Source organism: Tenrec ecaudatus, chromosome X (genome assembly GCF_050624435.1).
Source record: "Tenrec ecaudatus isolate mTenEca1 chromosome X, mTenEca1.hap1, whole genome shotgun sequence".
Lineage (NCBI taxonomy): Eukaryota > Metazoa > Chordata > Mammalia > Afrosoricida > Tenrecidae > Tenrec > Tenrec ecaudatus.
The window spans coordinates 136312721-136332327 of NC_134548.1; the positions used below are offsets into that span (position 1 = coordinate 136312721).

Genomic DNA, 19607 nt, shown 5'->3' on the forward strand with positions numbered 1-19607 from the left:
TTAAACATTCAAGTCAGATTTATCATTTTTGTCTACTGTAATTGTCTCTCCATTACTTTCTTTCTGATAACCAAGCCATTCTCATCCCTCAATTATGGTCAGAGGGAAATCACCAGACACTTATTCCATGTGTAGAGCCTGCAAATTTCTTTTGGGCTTCCACTATTATCCAAAGCCTTCTGCAAACCAGAATTTCACAACTTAAACTCTGATACTGTTCCCTCGTTCGGATTTGGGTTACATAATTCATAATCCCTGCATCATGGACATAGGTATGCTTAGTTGAAGTCTTGTGTAGATGGCATTTGTTTGAAAACAAGTCTTTACGACCCCCAGTTGCTATTCTTTCTGATAGTCACCATGTAAGTTCTTCAGCACACTTTGCTATAGCGCCCATATCTTCCCTGTTTCCTTGATGAGGGTGCATATCGAACAGGGCTATATCATAAGAATGAATTTTTCTAGGAACTGGAAACACAGGGAATCCAGGACAGATGAACCCCTCAGGACCAGTGGGGAGAGTGGCAATACTGGGAGGGTGGAACGAAGGTGGGGTAGGAAGGGGGAACCAATTATGGGGATCTACATGTGGCCTCCTCTCTGGGAGACGGACAGCAGAAAGGTGGGTGAGGGGAGACGTCAGACAGTTTAAGATATGACAAAATAATGTAATAATTTATAGATTATCAAGGGTTCATGAGGGAGGGAGAAATGAGGAGCTGATACCCAGGGCTCAAGTGGTAAGCAAATGTTTTGAGAATGATGATGGCAACAGATGTTCAAAGGTGCTTGACACAATGGATGGATGTATGGATTGTGATAAGCATTGTACGAGCCCTCAATAAAATGATTTTTTTTACAAAAGGATTAATTGTTCTTAGAGAAGAGCTAGGATTAAGTGCAAACCCAAAATCCATCCCTAAATCTCTCTTTTTCTGCCTCTGCTTCACCTTAGAGATGTCTTTGTTATCCCATAATGTAGATAATCTTATTGATCACCTTGCTGGTGTTTTATTCATATATTTTTAAATTAACAGTTTTATTGACAATATGGTTCACATATCATGTACTTCCATAGTTCACTCATATTAATAAGGTGTGCAGTCATCCCTACAGTCAATTTCAGAACATTTTTTTCCACTCTCTTTTATTTGTTATTAGCTCCTCGTGTCTCTCCAACACCCCCCACCCCTGGCCTGTGCTCCTAAGAAACCCCTAATCCATTTACTGTCTCTAGCTTCACCCATCCTGATCTTCATATACCGGAAAACTTCTCCCCCGTCCCCCCAAAAAACTCCAACAATAATAACAAAATAAACCAGAAAAGCAAAAAACCAATCAAGACAAAGCATGGAATATTAAAAACTAGAACCTGTGTAAAATGGGTCCAAAGGAAGATCAAATGATCAGGTATCACATTTTAACTAATTATATCTGCAATGATTGAATGTACCATGTTCTCTGTCCGAGAGCAGGGCTATGCTCAACCCTCAACTGTGGTTAGCGGGGATTCAGCACAGGCTTTTTCCATGCAGGGACGCTGCAAATGGATTTTGGCCTCTCGCTGTCATCCATTGCCTTCTGCAAATTGGGTGTTCACAGTTGGAGTTCTTATACCATTCCCTCTTTAGGATTGGGGTTTTGTTATATATCATTTTTGGATCACACAGGCTGGTATGCTTCCTTGTGAACTTGGTTGATTCCTTGCTTAGATAGCTGCTTGTCTAAAGACAAGAAAGCAACCTCCTTTTCAACATTTCAAAGAGGTCTTGGGCAGCAGATTGACCTATTGCTCTCTGTCATTTGAACTCTTGATTGTTGACTCCGTAAGTATTGATTGAGGACATAAGCAAGATGAAATCGTTGAAAAGTTCAATCTTTCCTCTGTTTTCATGTTGTTACCTAGTGGTCCAATTGTGAGGATTTGGGTTTTCTTTTTTTTTTGGGGGGGGGGGGGTTAACATGAAGTTGAAATCCATGTTGAAGGCTGCAGTCCTTAATCTTCATCAAGTGCTTCAAGTCCTCCTCACTTTTCAGCAAGCCAGGTTGTTTTAAGCATCCCTCAGGTTGTTAATAAGCCTCCCTCCAATCCTGCTGTCACATTCTTCTTCATATAATCCAGCTTATCTGATTATTTGCTCAGCAGATTATGTTTGAATAGACATGGTGAGAGGCTATAGCCCTGGTGCACACCTTTCCTGATTTTAAATCATGCAACATTCCCTTGGTCTGTTTGCACAGCTGCTTCATGATCTTTGTACAGGTTCCTATATGTAGAATATCATTTATTTAGTATCGTTTTTAAGTCAATTCTAACCCACAGCTACCTTGTAGGACAGGGTAGAACTGTCCTGTAGTAGTATCTTAACAAATTACAAGGCAAGAGAGTATTCGGCCTACTCATAAAAATGCTGGAGAATATCTGCTTTGTTCTCTGTAACATGTTTCATAGGATTAAAGAGTACAGTTTTAGCAAGCATTTCTGGAAGGTGAAGGAGGCGGGAAAATGAGCTGATACCAGGAAATCAAGTAGAAAGAATGTTGTGAAAATGATGATGGCAACCTATGTACAAATGTGCTGGACACAGTAAATGTATGTGTGGATTGTGATAAGAGCTGTAAGAGCTGAGCCCCCAATAAAATGATTTTTAAAAAGAGGAAGAAAAAAAGCATTTCGTCTAGTGTATAATTTATAAAGCAACAGTGTCACTTTAAGGACGAGGGTGCACCTGACCCAAGCCATGGCATTTTTAGTCGCCTTATATGCATGTGAAAGTTGGACAGAGAATCTGGAAGGCTGGAGAAGATTTGATGCACTTGAATTACAGTGTTGACAATGAATGAATATACTGTGGACCTCAAGAAGAACAAACAAATCTGTCTTGGAAGAAGTCTCAGCAGAATGCACTGATAGTCGATTCATCCATGTTGTCTGTGGTAGTAGTATTGTGTTTGAAAATACCACGGTTTGTTTATTCATCTGCTTACCTGAGGGTGGACATTCAAGTTGCTTTCAGTTTGAGTCTTTTATGAATATTAGTTAGGAATATTCTTTGGTGGGCAGAGACACTCATTTTTCATACCTAAGTTCGGAACTGATGAATCCCAGCGTGCCGGCCGGTGCTCTCAGCACTTCCTTACATCTGGATGCCAGCTTTGGGTTTCATAAAAGTTAGCTTCCACTGACTAGCTTACCTACTCTGGTCTCCACCCCAGCCCACCTGCTGAGCTTCAGAAATTAGAGTCTGAGAGCTAGGAAACATACATTCCATGTCACAAGCCGAGACTTCCTTTTCTTTTCCGTGGATTCTAAAAGGTAATTCTTAATGACTCCATAACCACAATCGCTCTAGGTTTTACACCTGGCTACGAAACATTTGGGCTTTTGGGACTCAACAGCCCTTTTCTGAACCAAGCTTGCCCTGTTTCGTCACAACCCTTAAAGCACTGTCTTTCAAATAATTCCAAGTACTACAAAATACATTGATGTGCGTGTCTTCGAGTTGATTTTGACTCCGTAGCTACCCTATAGACCTGTCCCATAGGGTTTCTAAAGCTGTAAATGTTAGGGAAGCAGCCTTCCACAACTTTCCCTTATCAAGGGACTCAGGGGCTCAAACTGCCACGGTTTTCATTGTCAGCCACGCGCGTAACTGCTGTGCTACCAGGGCTGCTGATGCAAAATATAGACCAATTACATTTACAAATTGTAAGATTTTCCCAGAATGATCCTTCAGTACCTATATATTTGAAATACTTCTTCCCAAAGTACTTGTGGGGTGCTAGTTTGTTTGGGTTTGTTGTTGTTATTGTTTTGTTTTTTCCTTGCCACTGAACTTTATATATTTAGCTACATGTTGCTATTAGTCATACTGACCAAAGTCATCTAACTTTTGTTTGTTTCCTCAACAATTTTCATTTCAGGTGACTCCATCTTTCAAAATCCTATGGTACAAGAAGCTATACGGATGGGATTCAGTTTCCAGGACATTAAGAAAACAATGGAAGAGAAAATCCAGACATCTGGGAGCAACTACAAATCTCTTGAAGATCTAGTTGCAGACCTAGTGAGTGCTCAGAAGGACAGTGTGCAAGAGCAGTCAAGTCAGACCTCCTTGCAGAAAGGTATGCCAGCATGTTTGTCAAAGACAAGAAAAGGTCACAGTAACTCATTATGGAGGGCTGCCCCTCATGGCTCTGTTGCCCATTTGGTTCCTCTCCTCTGACGCCCCTCACCCTAAGGAGCCCTGATAGTGTTGAGGGTTCTGAGCTGGGCTACTACCTGCTGGGTCAGCGCTTTGAAACCAACAGCTAGCTGTCCTGCGGGAGAAAGGGGTGGCTTTCTATTCCCATAAAGATTTACAGCCTCGGACCCCCTTGGGGCCAGTTCTCTGACTTTATAGGGTTGCTCTGAATTGGAATCCACTTGACAGCAGTGGATTCCTGGGCACAATACTTTCAGACCCCGTATGTGCGTAGACGAGAGCAGGCTAGAGGCGTTGCATTTAAGGATGTGTAAAGGAGCGCGGATGGCACAGTGGGTTCCATGCTGGACTGCAGTTTGGCTCTATCAGGAGCTCTGCAGAAGGAAGAGGAGGCATTCTGCTCCCTTAAAGATGTACAGTCACGCAACCCACAAGGGCAGTTCTGCTCTGCCCAAGAAGGTTGTTGTGACGTGGAATCGACTTAACAGCAATTTTTTTTTTATTTTAATTTTTTTTATTCAGTAGTGCTTTCCTTCAAAAACTTTTTTGGAAACTTTTTGTTATGAAAGATTTCACACATACACAAAAAATTTTAAAGAGCATGAGAACCCTTATATACTTTCTGATCTTATTTACCCTTCCGACTCCCCCCCCCCCTTTAAAAAAAATCTTAGATGTCACAGATCTTGTTTACTTACACATACTTCGATGTCTTAACTGATAAGGGGCTTTCATTTATATGACCCTAATCTGGCTAGCACACTGAACACACTTCACCTTCCTCCTTTAACCTCACCTGAAACTCATTTGTCCATAAATTGTTCTCAATTGTCTTAAAGTGCTTTTTACAGTTGATTTGTTCTTTTGTAAATTTTTTTTATTTGTTCTAATATTGTTCCAAGTAAAGGCCACAGGTCCTTTCATTTTTCTTTTTGTCGTTTTTTTTTTTTTTACATTAGGGGCTCATACAACTCTTATCACAATCCATACATATACATACATCAATTGTATAAAGCACATCTGTACATTCTTTGCCCTAATCATTTTCAAAGCATTTGCTCTCCACTTAAGCCCTTTGCATCAGGTCCTCTTTTTTTTCTCCCCTCCCTCCCTGCTCCCCCCTCCCTCATGAGCCCTTGATAATTTATAGATTGTTATTTTGTCATATCTTGCCCTATCCAGAGTCTCACTCCCCCTCCCCCCCCTTCTCTGCATCCATCTCCCAGGGAGGAGGTCACATGTGGATCCTTGTAATCGGTTCCCCCTTTCCAACCCACTCACCTGCTACTCTCCCAGTAACAGCCCTCACACCCCTGGTCCTAAAGGTATCATCCACCCTGGATTCCCTGTGCCTCCAGCTCCCATATGCACCAGTGTACAACCTCTGCCCTATCCAGTCCTGCAAGGTAGAATTCGGATCATGGTAGTTGTGGGAAGGAAGCATCCAGGATCTGGGGGAAAGCTGTGTTCTTCATCGGTACTACATTGTACCCTGACTGACCCATCTCCTCTCCTAAACCCCTCTGTGAGGGGATCTCCAGTGGCCGACAAATGGGCTTTGGGTCTCCACTCTGCACTTCCCCTTTCATTCACTATGGTATATATATATTTTTTTTTTTTTTTTGCATGATGCCTTATACCTGGTCCCTTTGGCACCTTGTGATCGCACAGGCTGGTGTGCTTCTTCCATGTGGGCTTTGTTGCTTCTGAGCTAGATGGCCGCTTGTTCACCTTTAAACCTTTAAGACCCCAGACACTATCTCTTTTGATAGCCGGGCACTATCAGCTTTCTTCACCACATTTACTTGTTCACCTGCTTTGGCTTCAGCAGTTGTGTCAGGAGGGTGAGCATCATAGAGTGCCAATTTAATAAAAGAAAGTATTCATGCATTGAGGGAGTGCTTGAATAGAGACCCAAGGTCCTTCCGCCACCTTAATACTAAACCTATAAATATAGGCACATAGATCTATTTCCCCATCCTCATACATATATTTGCATATGGACATATCTTTGTCTAGACCTCTATAAATGCCCTTTGCTTCCTAGCTCTTTCCTCCATCTCCCTTGATTTTCCTCCTGCCGTACTACCATGCTCTGTCCCTACCTGGGTTACAGCTATACCTCTTCTTTACATAACCTTACTCTTGATCATTCCCTACCAGGCCTGCCACTCCCCCCTCACCAACATTTTGGGTCCCATGTTGTTCCCTTGTCCCTGGGTTTGTTAACACCACTTCCTTACCCACCCCCCACCTCCCCCTATCCCAGGTTTCCCCGGAACTGTCGGTCCCGTTATTTTTCCTCCAGACAGTTCATCCAGCCTGTCTTGTTTAGACAGACCTGTGGAGACAACAGCATGCATGAAAACAAGACAGAGGAAAACAAAGCAACAGTATACAACCAGACAACAAAACAACAACAACAAACCACTGACAAAGAACAAAACAAAAAGTGAAGTTATGTTATGTTTTTTAGACAAAGAGCAGCAGAGACTTATTTATCATTGTATAGACTCATAGTTGTATAGTTTGGCTTTGGAATACTCTGCAACTTTTGATATGATATGAACATAAAGGATCATTGTACTAAGTACGACTTGACTAAATGGCACCCTTCTATGGGAAATAAAAGGTTCCCATACTTATTTGGCCTACCATCCCCTTTTCAGAAAACAAAAAAATTACTCAGTGACTTCCTGGCAATTAAGAACTTTCATACTATAGCTTATAATCCAAGATAAGGTATAAACTCTGTAGATACTATAAAGGTTGTTTCTGACTCATAGTGAACCTGTGGGACAGGATAGAATTGCCCCTGTGGGTTTCCAAAGACTGTAACCCTCTATGGGAGTAGAAAGTCTCATCTTTTTCCCAAAGGATAAAGTATAGGTATCTACCCTTTGCAGACTCTCCACCGAGGCACCTAATTTTACCATGAAAAATGTGCCGAAAAACTTGACTTATACTAGAGTATATATGGTAGCTTGATGTTTTTCTTTAAAAAAAAAAAAAAGCAAAAGAACATCCATTGATGTAAAAGATTCAGCAGAAAGCCTCTTTGAAGGTTACATTCATTTAAAACCTAGAAAAGCTCTTATTGTGGTGATTGTAAACCTTGCTTATCTTACCAACTTGTATCAAAATGTAAATACAAGCTATTGTGGCTTTGTCCCTGCCACTTAAAACTTAACTCTGGCTTAGTTAAGTTTGACTATAAGGTGTTAGTTTCTAGTCCTAAAGGTACTGCCTGCCACAAAAGGAGTTAGCAGACTGCAGTAGACAGAAAGCAAGGGGAAAATGAATAAATGAATGAAAGAAAGAAAACAAGGGATAGAACATTTAGGGAGAAGCCTTGACCCTTTCTAACAGGAGTGGCCAGGCTATCATCCTCCCTGAGACTATGAGCCAGGGTCATGTGAAAAGGAGGGCCTAAGCAGATTGCATCTCTCAGAGGCAGGATTAGAAGTCATCAGCTGACTTCAAAAAACCTCTAACCAAATCCACTGCCACCAGCTCTAATCCGACTCACAGCAACCTGTGTATAACTCAAAACCAAGCTCACTGTCATCATGTTCAACATACAACCTACTGTGCTACCAGGGCTCGTATAATGGCCCTATTGGATAAAATTTAACTGCCTTAAGGGGTTTCTAAGGCTAGAAATCTTTTTTTTCCTTTTTTTTGTAATGTAGCTTGCAAATGGAGGTGTTCCTTGGTCTGATGATCAAGGAATGAGAGAGAGAGTGAGAGTTGGCTAGAAATCTTGAAGGAAGCAGGCTGCCACATCTTTCTCCTGCACTGCAGCTAAGGATTCAACCCACCAACCTTTTGGCTAGTAGCCAAGCACCTTGGCCACTGCACCACTAGGGCTCCCAACCTCGCCTTCAACTCTTCGCTATCGAGTCAATTCTGACTCACAGGACAGGACCCAAACCTCTTGTGGTTTTCAAGGTGTAAATCTTTATTGGAGCAGAGAACCTCATCATTCTCCCATCTAGTGCCTGGTAGGTTCAAACTGCTTACCTTGTAGTTAGCAGTCCAATGCATAACCCACTAGACAGACCACTAGGCCCCCTGACCTCTCCTTATTTTTACTACATTACGAGGCAGCTGTTTGATGCTAGGGTTTCTGCCTATGTCTCTCATCAAAGGCTGATGGGAAAGACTGGCACTCAAAACTTTTTGGTGCTGTACGAAATAGAGGGTGGGCCTACAGGACGGAAGCCCACTGCCATCTGGTCGATTGTGACTCCTGGAAAAAGAACCCTGTTGATACTTAACTGAGGACTCCCAGGGTCACTCCTAGCTTTTGATCCCAGTGACTGTGTGACAGTATGCTCCAGCACATTGCCTTCTAAAACCAGGAGCAAATCATTATCTTCTTCTTTTTTCAAATTGCAATGTGAGAGGAAGCCTTTTTTTGGGTATATATGCAAAAGCACTTGTTTTGATCATTTATGTGTAGTATTGTATGCAGTATTTAAAAATCAAATAGCGCACATACATTTCTTAGTAGCCTATTTTTCCACAAGGATCTTCTCTGGTAGTAAAAGAAATGACATCTAGAAATTATTTAAGTGGGAAGGAGGGAATAACGAGGAACTGATACCAAGGGCTCATATAGAAAATAAATGTTTAGAAAATGATGATGGCAATATATGTACAAATCTGCTAGATACAATTGATGTATGCAATGTTATAAAAGCTGTGAGAGCCCCCAATAAAATGATTTTTTAAAAAGATGTTCCTGTGCCAAGAGCCTCCTGAGCTAGAAGAGACCCTTGTAAATAGTAGAAGAGGAAAAGTGCCCCAGTCAAAGATCCAGTACTCTTCAGGCTAAACCCCAACTCCCAGCAACCCTGTAGGACAGCGAAGAACTACCCCACAGAGTTTCCAAGGTTGTCAATCTTTTCTTTAAATCCTTTTATTGGGCGCTCTTACACTGATAGCATAATATTCCATAGTTCATCACCTCAAGCAGTATTGTACAGTTGCTACCACATAGGTTTCAAAGCATTTTCTTTCTTCTTGAATTGATATCAGCTCCTCTTTATCCCCTCCGACCCCTACCCTATCCCCCAGAAACCTTGTGTGTGTTTTTATTGCCAGTATGTCCATTCACATAAAATTCTGCTTGTTCTATCCCATGGAGTGGGATTATACAATCAACAATGCTAGCAGCTCCCCATTGTGCGCCCCCCACCAGGTTGTCAGACTTGATAGGGAGAAAACTGCTTCATCTTTCTTCCCATGCAGCAGTGGTTGGTTTCAAACCATTGACCTTTCAGTTGGCAGCTGAGCACCTAACCACTGTGCTACCAGGGCTCCAACCTTAAGGGTAGGGTCAAATAATTGCCAGAGGTCAACTGTTAGTGTGCTCAGTGCATCACCATCTCAAGTCAGTGAGAAAACTGAAGTACAATTGAGGTGTTGCCCAAGACTACTCAGGAAGTTGGGAATGAAAGTCCGATTACCTAACTTCTGGGCCAGGTGTCCTTTTTAACTCCATACTTCCATTGTTTGATTGGGGTGGGCGTGGAGTACGTACTTCATTTAGACTCTTTTGGGTGTTGATGCTTTCATATAATAGAAATCTATTCATAAAACCATCTCATCCCTTCATGTAAATTGTTTCTTCTACCCCCCAAATGTCTTTCCCCTGTCTATATACCTAGACCCATTCTCTATCCGACCCCTAATCCCCTAAATCTATTTTGTGAACTTATCTTTCAAGGTCCTTTCAAGTTTCCCCCAATGCCCAGATCAGGCATTTAAAATAATTTAAAAATTATTTTCTGTTCTGTCCTTTAGACCAAACTTCTTGAGGACAGGTGCTTCATGTTCTTTTTCCTTTTCTTTTTTTCATGTTCTGATTTCTGATGCATTTTAGTGTCTGATTTGTTTGAGCCTGTAATTTTGATTACAACCAGAACGTTGCTTTCTAAGAAGAAAGAGATTAAATCATTCTTTCCTCCACCCCTATTTGGCGCCTCCACTGCGAAGCACAAATCTGATCTTTTCTCTGCCCAGGGCCCTCAGGATCAAGGCCAAATGGCTTATGACTTGCCAAACCTTTCGTGACTGGGCTCCTGCTAACCTTCTGTAGCTGCATATCCTGCTGTCTTCTCCTTAGTCTTTACGCCCGGGCTTCTCCAGTACACTTACAGGCCAAGTTCCTCTCCCATTGGAACCTGCTTCTGCTTTTGCCTCTGCCCTGGAACACACTTCTCTCTGCCCTGCCTCCATATTCCTCTCCCTAACCAAAAAGAAAAACCCCAAACTCACTGCCATCAGGTTGCGTCTGACTCAAGACAACCTGAGAGAACGGGGTAGAAGTTGCCTTGTGGGTTTCCAAGACTTTAACTTTATAGAAGTACAAAGGTTTGGCTTTTGCTCTCGGAGTGCTGGTGATTTAGAACTGCTGGCCTTGTGGATTGCAGTCCAATGAGTAGCCACTATGCCACCTTGGCTCCCCTATTTACCTTCTTCCTAATTTAGGAGCCAGTTTATGTATAAGTCCCTCCAAGTCCCTCTTTATGCTTGTGTGTGTATTACGTACATGTATGTGCTCTCACTCTTCATGTGTTCTTCGTAACACATTATCCTTGCCCTGCCATCGCACTGAAATATAATTTCCCATTTACTTGCATTCCTTGTATAGTAACTACTGGAACCTGGGGTCTATATATGCAGAGGCTTCAGAAAGTTTATGGGAAAGTTTAATTGGCTTTAAATTCCATTTTTCCATGTACTTTTTGAAGCTCCATCATATGTTTGCTCATGGTTGTGTTCCTAGTGCCTAGGACCTAGTAAAATGTTCAGTAACAATGTGTTGGGGGGAAAAAAACAATGTGTTGGGAAAAAATAAAATAAGAAAAAACAATGTGCTGAATAAAATTCACTCTTGTTCCCCGTTCTGGTGTTCAGATTCATGCTCGCCGGGATGTTAAAAGGAATACCGTGGAAAAAAAGCACTCCAGTTAATAGTGAAATGCATTGTGAATTGCCAAGGGAAGACATAAATCATACTGTATTTGGTGTAGCAGTGGTTCCTAGATGCCTTTGTGTCTAACCCCAGAAATTTTAGATTCAGTGAATGGGACCTAGGAATTGATTGTTTAAAATCGCCCCTAATGATGCTGATATGAGGGCAGATTGGGAAACCACTGGCGTGTGATGGTTCCAAAGCTATAATGGAGTTAAAATATGTAATGTGTTCAAAATAGTAGTGCTTAGCACTGCTCTTCTGATGCTGTGTTGCTGTTAACTGCTACTATTGTTGTTGTTGTCAATTTAGCTCTATTACCCCGTGGGCCAGTTTTGTGGCATAGTTGGGAACGTTTCACAGCCTCTAGCTTAGAAACGTTTTCATTAAACCTCGGGACCTCTTAATATGCTGGTGGCACAGCAAGCCCTGCCTTCTCATGAGTTCACTGCTTGGACTGTGAATTGGCAAGTGCACGTTTTCCAAATCATTTTATTGGGGCTCATACAACTCTTATCACAATCCACACATACATCAGTTGTGTCAAGCAAATGCTTTGAAAATGATGAGGACAATGATGTGGAGAGCAAATGCTTTGAAAATGATGAGGGCAAAGAATGTACAGATGTGCTTTATACAATTGATGGATGTATGGATTGTGATAAGAGTTGTATGAGTCCCTAATAAAATGTTTTTTAAAAAAGGAACTTGGATCTCCTGCAAGCCAACAACTCTGCTCACCTCACTTGCCCAAAATCCTTCCCCAAATTCTCCCCAATAAAAACTTTACACTTTTCTAGCAAGAAAAAAAAAAAGATTCACAGTCTCAGAAACCCACCGGATACCTCTACTCTGCCCTTTTGGGTCACTAGGAGTTGGAATCAACTTGACCACAATGTCCATTGGTATCACCATCCCCTTTGCCAGGCTAGAAATTATAAAATCAATTTTAGTATCTCTTTCTGCCTCATCTCTTAATATCCAGTCAATCACCAAATCTTACTTGGCCCATATCTGACGTGTCTCTCCAGTACATCCCTGCATTTCCATTTTGATATGACCATGCCTTTCCATGGGCTACTTACGTGAGCAAACCCACACTCCCATGCAGCTGTTCAGGCTTCAATGGCACGCCCCCCCACTGCCGCCCCCCCATTGTTAACCCATGAGGCCTTACCCAACTAGAACTGAAGAACATGTTCTCTAACCCGTCCCAGAGCACTCTGTATGCAAATTAGAGCTCTTATCACTTTGTACATAGCTCTGCAGCTTCATCTGATGTTCCTCTCTCCTACACTGAGAGCTAGCTGCTCACAGGCAGGCACGAGGCACACTGTTATCTTCCAACGCTAGCTTTGGGCCTGGCACATAGTAGGGTTCAGTAAAAGTTTACATGAACTTTACAAGCTAACAAGCATCTAAAACGAGTTCCTTTCTTTTCTCTCCCTACAGATATTAGTACTGAAGAACAGCTCAGACTCCTGCAAGAGGAGAAGCTTTGTAAAATCTGTATGGATAGAAATATTGCCATCGTTTTCATTCCTTGTGGGCATCTGGTCACCTGTAAACAATGTGCTGAAGCAGTTGACAAGTGTCCCATGTGCTACACAGTCATTACTTTCAAGCAAAAAATTTTTATGTCTTAATCTAACTATATTATGCTTGAATGTATGATGTGAATTGTCAGCATTGAATTCCATTAACATCTTCCCCCAAGTTGACCACAAAATGTAATCTATTATAGTTTTACTTGACCATCTGAAATGTAAAGTTCTGACATTTTCAGGAAATTAGCTATATTGTTTATAATTTTGTTGTTGCTTTTTACTGTTAATTCAATTGAAACCCTAGGCTAAGAAGCATCATATTATTATGATCACCATGTGTATTTGTAATGGACTGCCTTGATTTGAAAAAGGAAGTGAATTAATCAGCGGAACTTTTCATTCTTTGCAGGGAAGCTTAGCAAACAGAGCATTCTCTGTAAACATGGAGATTAGATGTAATCTCACAAATCACATAACTTGTTTCATGTAAAAAAGGAACAAACTGTTCCACACTGTCAGAAATATAAAGATTCTTATTAGATGTCTGCCTTTTCATTTTAGAATTGTGTTCGCTTTGTTTTAAAATTTGTTTAAAAATCTGTATTTGTGCAGCTAATTTAAAAGGGTGATTTTTTTTGTCGCTTGCAAAAGAGTATTCCGATAGAATTCCATCTAGCCTACATGTTCTGACTAGGAGAGATGGCAAAGACATAAGGAGGAGGGTAAAGTGCACGTGGCAAAGCAGTATGTCTAGTTGGAGCCAAGTAACGGTCTGTGTGTTTTGTGTATGTGTGGACCATAAGGTTTGGAAAGATTTGTACCAAACTGGTAAATATTCTTTCTCTGGAAGGGGGTTGGGAGGTGGGTTCCAGATAGGGTGGGGTGGGGTGGGAGTACTGGGGCCTTTCACTTTCTACTTTTTTCATTTTGTCCTGTTCTGAATTTTTTATAACTGTGTATTAAGTTTATAATCGGAATTTTTAGAAAGTATTTTACTGATTTAAAGGCTTAGGCATGTTCAAACGCCTGCAAAACTACTTATTGCACAGCGTAGATTTTTCTAATCCAAGAAGGCAAGGGCACTTAACCTTTTTGGTGCCAATGTGAACTTTAAATATTCTTAATGATTCTCCTGCTGCCTGGATGAAAAACATATTGCTGAGTAGTAGTTTTCTCACAGGCAGACCATGTCTTCTTCTCTTGTTTCAAAATAAATATTTCTGATTTTGTAAAATGAAATGTAGACTATGTCTCAGATCTTCCAATTAATTAGTAAGGATTCATCCTTAATCCTTGCTAGTTTAAGCCTGCCTAAGTCACTTTACTAAAAGGTCTTTGTTAACCCAGTATTTTAAACATCTGTCAGCATATGTAGGTAAAGGTAGACGCATGTTTGTACACTGCTTGTAGTTATAGTGGCAGCTGTCCATGTTGCGATTCTAAAAGTTCCATGTGCATTTTTACCATTAAGATGATTGTTAGAAGTATATATAGCCAAAGTGTCGTCTTTCTTCTCCCTAACTGTCTGGTTGTGCCGACTAGTAATAGTGGTAGATCACCTTGCAGAGAAATACTCTCAAGATCCTTGAAACTTCTTGGAAAGTTTGAAATACTGACAAGAAGAAGATTTTAATTATTTTCTAATATTCTTTAAAAGTTTGAGTAAGAGTTAAAAATGAACATTTTGAAATGCTTCATCCACCTAGGGTTTATATTATATGATTCTCAGAGTGACCTGTTATAAAGGTAAAGTGAGGTGTTTTACTGCCGAGAAAAATTTAAGAATAAAACTATTAGAAATTATATTTTCATTGTATTTTCTAAGAGAAAGAGGATTGTCGTGTTCTTCTAACCTGTTGATTACTATTTTAAGTGATAATCATTTAAAGCATTGCAAATTTAAATGAGAATTTTTAAAATTAATAATGACTGCCCTGGTTTTATTTTACTGTGGAAATCCTCAGTTCTTTACCTTTGCTCTGTCTTCCAATGAGGTTTAGTTCTGGAAGTATACTCATTCAGTTGCATTTGACATGTAGTCTAAGCGTTACCATTAAAAGTCAAGCTTTCTACAGGGGAAGAAAAGTGTTAAAGCTTATAAAGTGTGTTTTCAAGACACTTCACTTCAGCTCCGAGTCAAGTAGTTAGTTCAGCCAAGTTGCTTGCCACAGATTGAACATTTTAGCATAAGACTTTTCCTGTTCTGAGAGCTTCGGTTCATTAAAATGCTGCTTTGAAAAGCTTGTAACCCCCCCCCCCCCAAATGAGTTGTGAAATTAAATGCATGAAGCTGAGGTGGCTAACAAGTTTATTTTAAAAATTGTTTAGAAATGCTGTTGCTTCAAGTTCTTAAAATCACTCAGCACACCTAACTTCTGATCATAATTTTGAGACTTAACCAGTCTTTGTCTGTTTTTGTACTATTGAACTCTTTCCTAATTGTATGAAATTGATCATTTTCAAGGTCATTAATATAACCCAACCCAACTGTCTTCCCCTGGAAAAAAAAAGATTATACATTCTTTTTCTGTATAAAGGTGACTAGATTTTCACAGTCACGTTTTAAAATATATTTCAGTCTTGTGAAGATTCTTTGTTTAGTAATGAATAATTATAATTTAGAATGCTTATCCAAAGTCTTGTCTTAAGTTTTAGGAAATAGTTTTATTTGTGTTTATGAAGTAAATCCCAACGTATTTAATAGCTTTGTGTTGCATTTACTACTAGATTTGTGTTTTTGTCCTCATTTGGTTAGGGACTGACATGAGATAGGTAGGGTAAGTGTATATAATGTGAAGTCATCCTGTACATGGGATTTTTATTCCTTTGGTGTTGGATGGTTGTTTAACCCTGTTTTCATTTTGCATTGTTAACTGAACAGAGACAGCCACTGAGGCATTAGTCGCATAAATTGTACCCTTGAGACCCAAACCACTGGTTTGTTCCTGAATACCCGGGTATTGAATGGGTGAAGGGAGTGGAAAGGATGGGAAAAATGGGATTGGCTGTGTATAATTTCTAGTACAGAAATATGAAAATGGGAGGGAATATATGACAGATGTAGTCCCTTTTTTAAATCGTTTTATTAGGGGCTCATACAACTCTTATCACAATCCATACATACATCAATTGTGTAAAGCACATTTGTACATTCATTTCCTTCATCATTCTCCAAACATTTGCTCTCCACTTAAGCCCCTGGCATCTGAGTCCTCATTTTTCCCGTTACCCCCTCCTTCATGAACCCTTGATAATTTATAAATAGTCAAAGTTGCTTTAAAGGAAAAATGAAAAGGAAAAAAAAGATAGCCATTTCTTCAGTTAATGAGCGTTGGAAAGACCATATATGTAGAGCACCTGAGTGCTGTCAGTGTTCGCTCTCTGCCTATCTAGTGCTCTTTAGCCTCCATGGATCTGCCTTGACCTGGAAATTTGGGCTGAAACTCAGAGAAGGGATTCTTACATAATTTCTTGAGCTAAAAGCTAGAAGAAATGCATGATCACTCTTTAGGGGGATCTCTGTCCTCTTCTTATTTTCCCCATGTGTCTCTTCATGTAAATTACAGTATATACGTAAGCATCCCTGAAAATGTGTGCATTTCTGTTTTGATTTGAGAAGAAATTTACACTTATCAAGTTGCTTGAGTTTTTGTGATGAAAAATTTTTAGTTTGTACCCGCCATAATAATTAGTTTCAGTTTGAATGTCATACACTCAGAACAATGTGAGTTTCATTTGCGGTGTGCCCAGATGGTAGAGTTTCAGGGCGAGAAGTGACCTCATAGAGGAGCTAACTTATCACCCACACTTTACAGGTCAAGCAACTGAGGCTAAAAACTAGTGAGTAGCTAGTTAGTGACAGGACTAGTGGGACATAATTAAAGGTGAAAACTCACTAAACTACCTCTCTTGGGAGGTCTCAGAGTTTTCATTTCAATTATTTCTACTATTCCTACAACTTTCACTGCATAGTAAATGATACTTTATGATGAATACCATAGGACATTCTTAAATATTTATATCTCCCCATTGTACAATACTGCATTAATGTTTGGGTGGTAAAAGCCTATTTTGAAGTCTTACATCTTCAGAGATGCATACAGATGTTTTGGCATTTACTGCATTCTTTTTTTTAATAAATCATTTTATTGGGGCTCATACAACTCATCACAATCCATACATAAATTGAGTAAAGCACCCTTATACATTCGTTGCCCTCATCACTCCCAAAATTCGCCTTCCACTTGGGTTCCTGGAATCAGCTCATTTTCCTTTTTCCCTCCCCCTCCCTCCCTGTTCCCCCCTCCCTCACGAACACTTAATAACTCATAAATTATTACTCTATCCTATCTTACACTGCCCGGCCTCTCCCCTCACCCACTTTCCTGTTGCCCATCCCCCAGAGGGGAGGTTACATGTACATCCCCGAGATCAGTTCCCCCTTTCTATAACCCCTTCCCTCCCGGTGTCGCCACTCCCACCGCTGGTGTTGAGGGGTTCATCCGTCCTAGATTCCCTGTGTTTCCAGATCCCTACTGCACCGCTGTGCATCCTCTGGTCTGACCAGGTCCGCAAGGTAGAATTGGGATCATGATAATTGGGGGGTACTGCATTCTTATATATCATTAATGAATGTTTCAAGTTAATGCTATGAGTATTATATTGCTAGCAAATTTGTGTTTTTATTTGATGTAGTACAGGCTTTGCATTTTCCTCTGTACTGGTATACTGTATTTAACTTGGCCGAATGACTAATTTTTCTGTTGTGGTAATTTTGTGAATAATCATGTGGATTGTTTTAAGATAGAGTATACTATATTGTCAATATGATTCTATGCCTTTTTTATTTTAGTAGAAACCTTTCCATCAGTATGGAAAACTAGGAAAACTGCTTTCCACACTATAATTTAGCAGTCATTGTAGATTAAAGCTTATTTTTCTTCAAATAAAACTTATTCAATAAATTACTATTCTTTAAAGTGATTTGACTTTTGTATTTGATTCCGTTTCTCAGGAAAAAAATAATCCTCTAAAAATAGTAAACTGTAACTCCTCCTAAATATATCTTATGTCATGAGGCCATATCTGGTTTGGTCAGGCTCTTTTATTTTTTTTTAAAAAAAAGGTTTGCTTTCATGTTAATTTATGGGATTCTATAAATGTATGAAATGTCCTTTAAAATATGAACATTATGAACAATAGTAATAGTCTTCTTTTCACAAGGTTGGCCTGGTGTGTTAGTGTGGTATGAAGTGGGTGCCAACCCCCCACCACTAATCACAGGTTCAGTAAGCCCAATTACACAGTTGAGCTACATAAAAGATTATATTAGTCGTCGAGAGCATGAGAGATAGAAGAGAGATTCAAATAATGGAGTCAGACACATTTCATGGTAGCATGCTCACTTCTTGGATGGCCATGATCTTACCAGCCAGGTCCACTCACAGTGTGGGCTGAGATGAGGTGGGCCATAGACCCAGCAGGAGGATCAAGGACCAGGCAGGAGGCTGGAGGACCTGGTCATTGCTCAGCAAGGGTTATATCTGCTTAAGGGGGCGTGATTACAGATAACCACACGTCACAGGAAGGGGCAGTACAATAGGCACACATCATAGGAAGGGGATGAGCTAGGGGTGTACACATGATAGGAAGGGGTGGAACTAGAGGCATACATATGACAAGAAGGGCGGACCCTAGATTCATGATGGTGCCCTAACCTTGGCTGCTCTTGGGTGGGCTTGACCTCTCTGGGGTCTACTACAAGGAAACAGACAACTACTATCCTACTTGTTGTGGGATAAACAGTGGTGACTGCCTGGTCTAGATGGCTGATAACCCTTAGGGAGAATAACTCCTGATCTACTTCTGATGACCTCCAAGTGTATAGTCATTTGCAAGCAGCGGAGTTTGACATCTTGGGAGAAATCCTTCTGTTTCACACATGTTAGAGCTTAACTTCTGAGCACTAGGGTTACACACCCTCCAGTCCTGTGCCATCGTCACGATTGTATTTGAGCCCTGTGTGTACTCTTGTTCACTGTCCAAACAGGATATCCTTCTACAATGAGAGCCCCAAGTCTATTTTTGAGTCTCCGCACAGATTCAGCCTCCATTGAACTCTTTCTGACTATTGATTAACACTGTGACAAGCTTGGCCCTCAGGCAGTGTGTTTGAAAGCATATCACTTCCACTCCACTAGCCACTCCAGGGAAGGTCAGCCGTACTTACCCTCACAGACTTGGTAGGTGTCCCTTGATGGCAATTGGGATACTAGTGGTGGTGGTGGCATAGAGAGTTACTTGTTGGGCTGCTAACCACAAGGTCAGCAGTTTGAAGCCAGAAGCTGCTCCACAGAAGAAAGGTAGGGCTTTCTACTCCCATCCACAGGGGCCCTACCCTATAAGGTCTCTGTGAGTCAGAATTGAATCGATGGCAGCAAGTGAGGGTCACATAGTCAATGAGTGCCATGGTCAGAGGGCCCTGAACCAACCTTGTTTTTCTAGTCTGCAGTAATGTATGTGTCTCTGTCTATCGTGAGGCTTCCCACTTCTTTGTTTGTTTTTCTTTTTTTAAATGTTTTATTAGGGGCCCATACAACTCATCACAATCCATACATACATCAATAGTGTAAAGAACATCTATACATTCTTTGCCCTCATCATTTTCAAAGCATTTGCTCACCAATTAAGCTCTTTGCATCAGGTCCTCTTTTTTTCACCCTCCCTCCCCTCTCCCCCTCCCTCATGAGCCCTTGATAATTTATAAATTATTATTTTGTCATATCTTGCCCTGTCTGACGTCTCCCTTCACCCCTTTTCTGTTGGCCGTCCCCCAGGGAGAAGATCACTCGTAGATCCTTGTAATCGGTT

The 19607-nt window shown here is 40.7% G+C and overlaps 1 protein-coding gene across 4 annotated transcripts in view; it reads left to right on the forward strand.

The window, feature by feature from the left end:
• Positions 1–13592, forward strand: part of XIAP (X-linked inhibitor of apoptosis) — a 53266-nt gene extending 39674 nt beyond the window's left edge. For all 4 annotated transcript variants that reach the window (XM_075538141.1, XM_075538143.1, XM_075538140.1 and 1 more), the window contains 2 exons: positions 3925–4125; positions 12643–13592. In XM_075538141.1, the coding sequence (XP_075394256.1) occupies positions 3925–4125; positions 12643–12836 (395 nt within the window). In that variant the 3' untranslated portion in view covers positions 12837–13592. The remainder of the gene's footprint in view (positions 1–3924; positions 4126–12642) is intronic.
• Positions 13593–19607: the final 6015 nt, after the last annotated feature.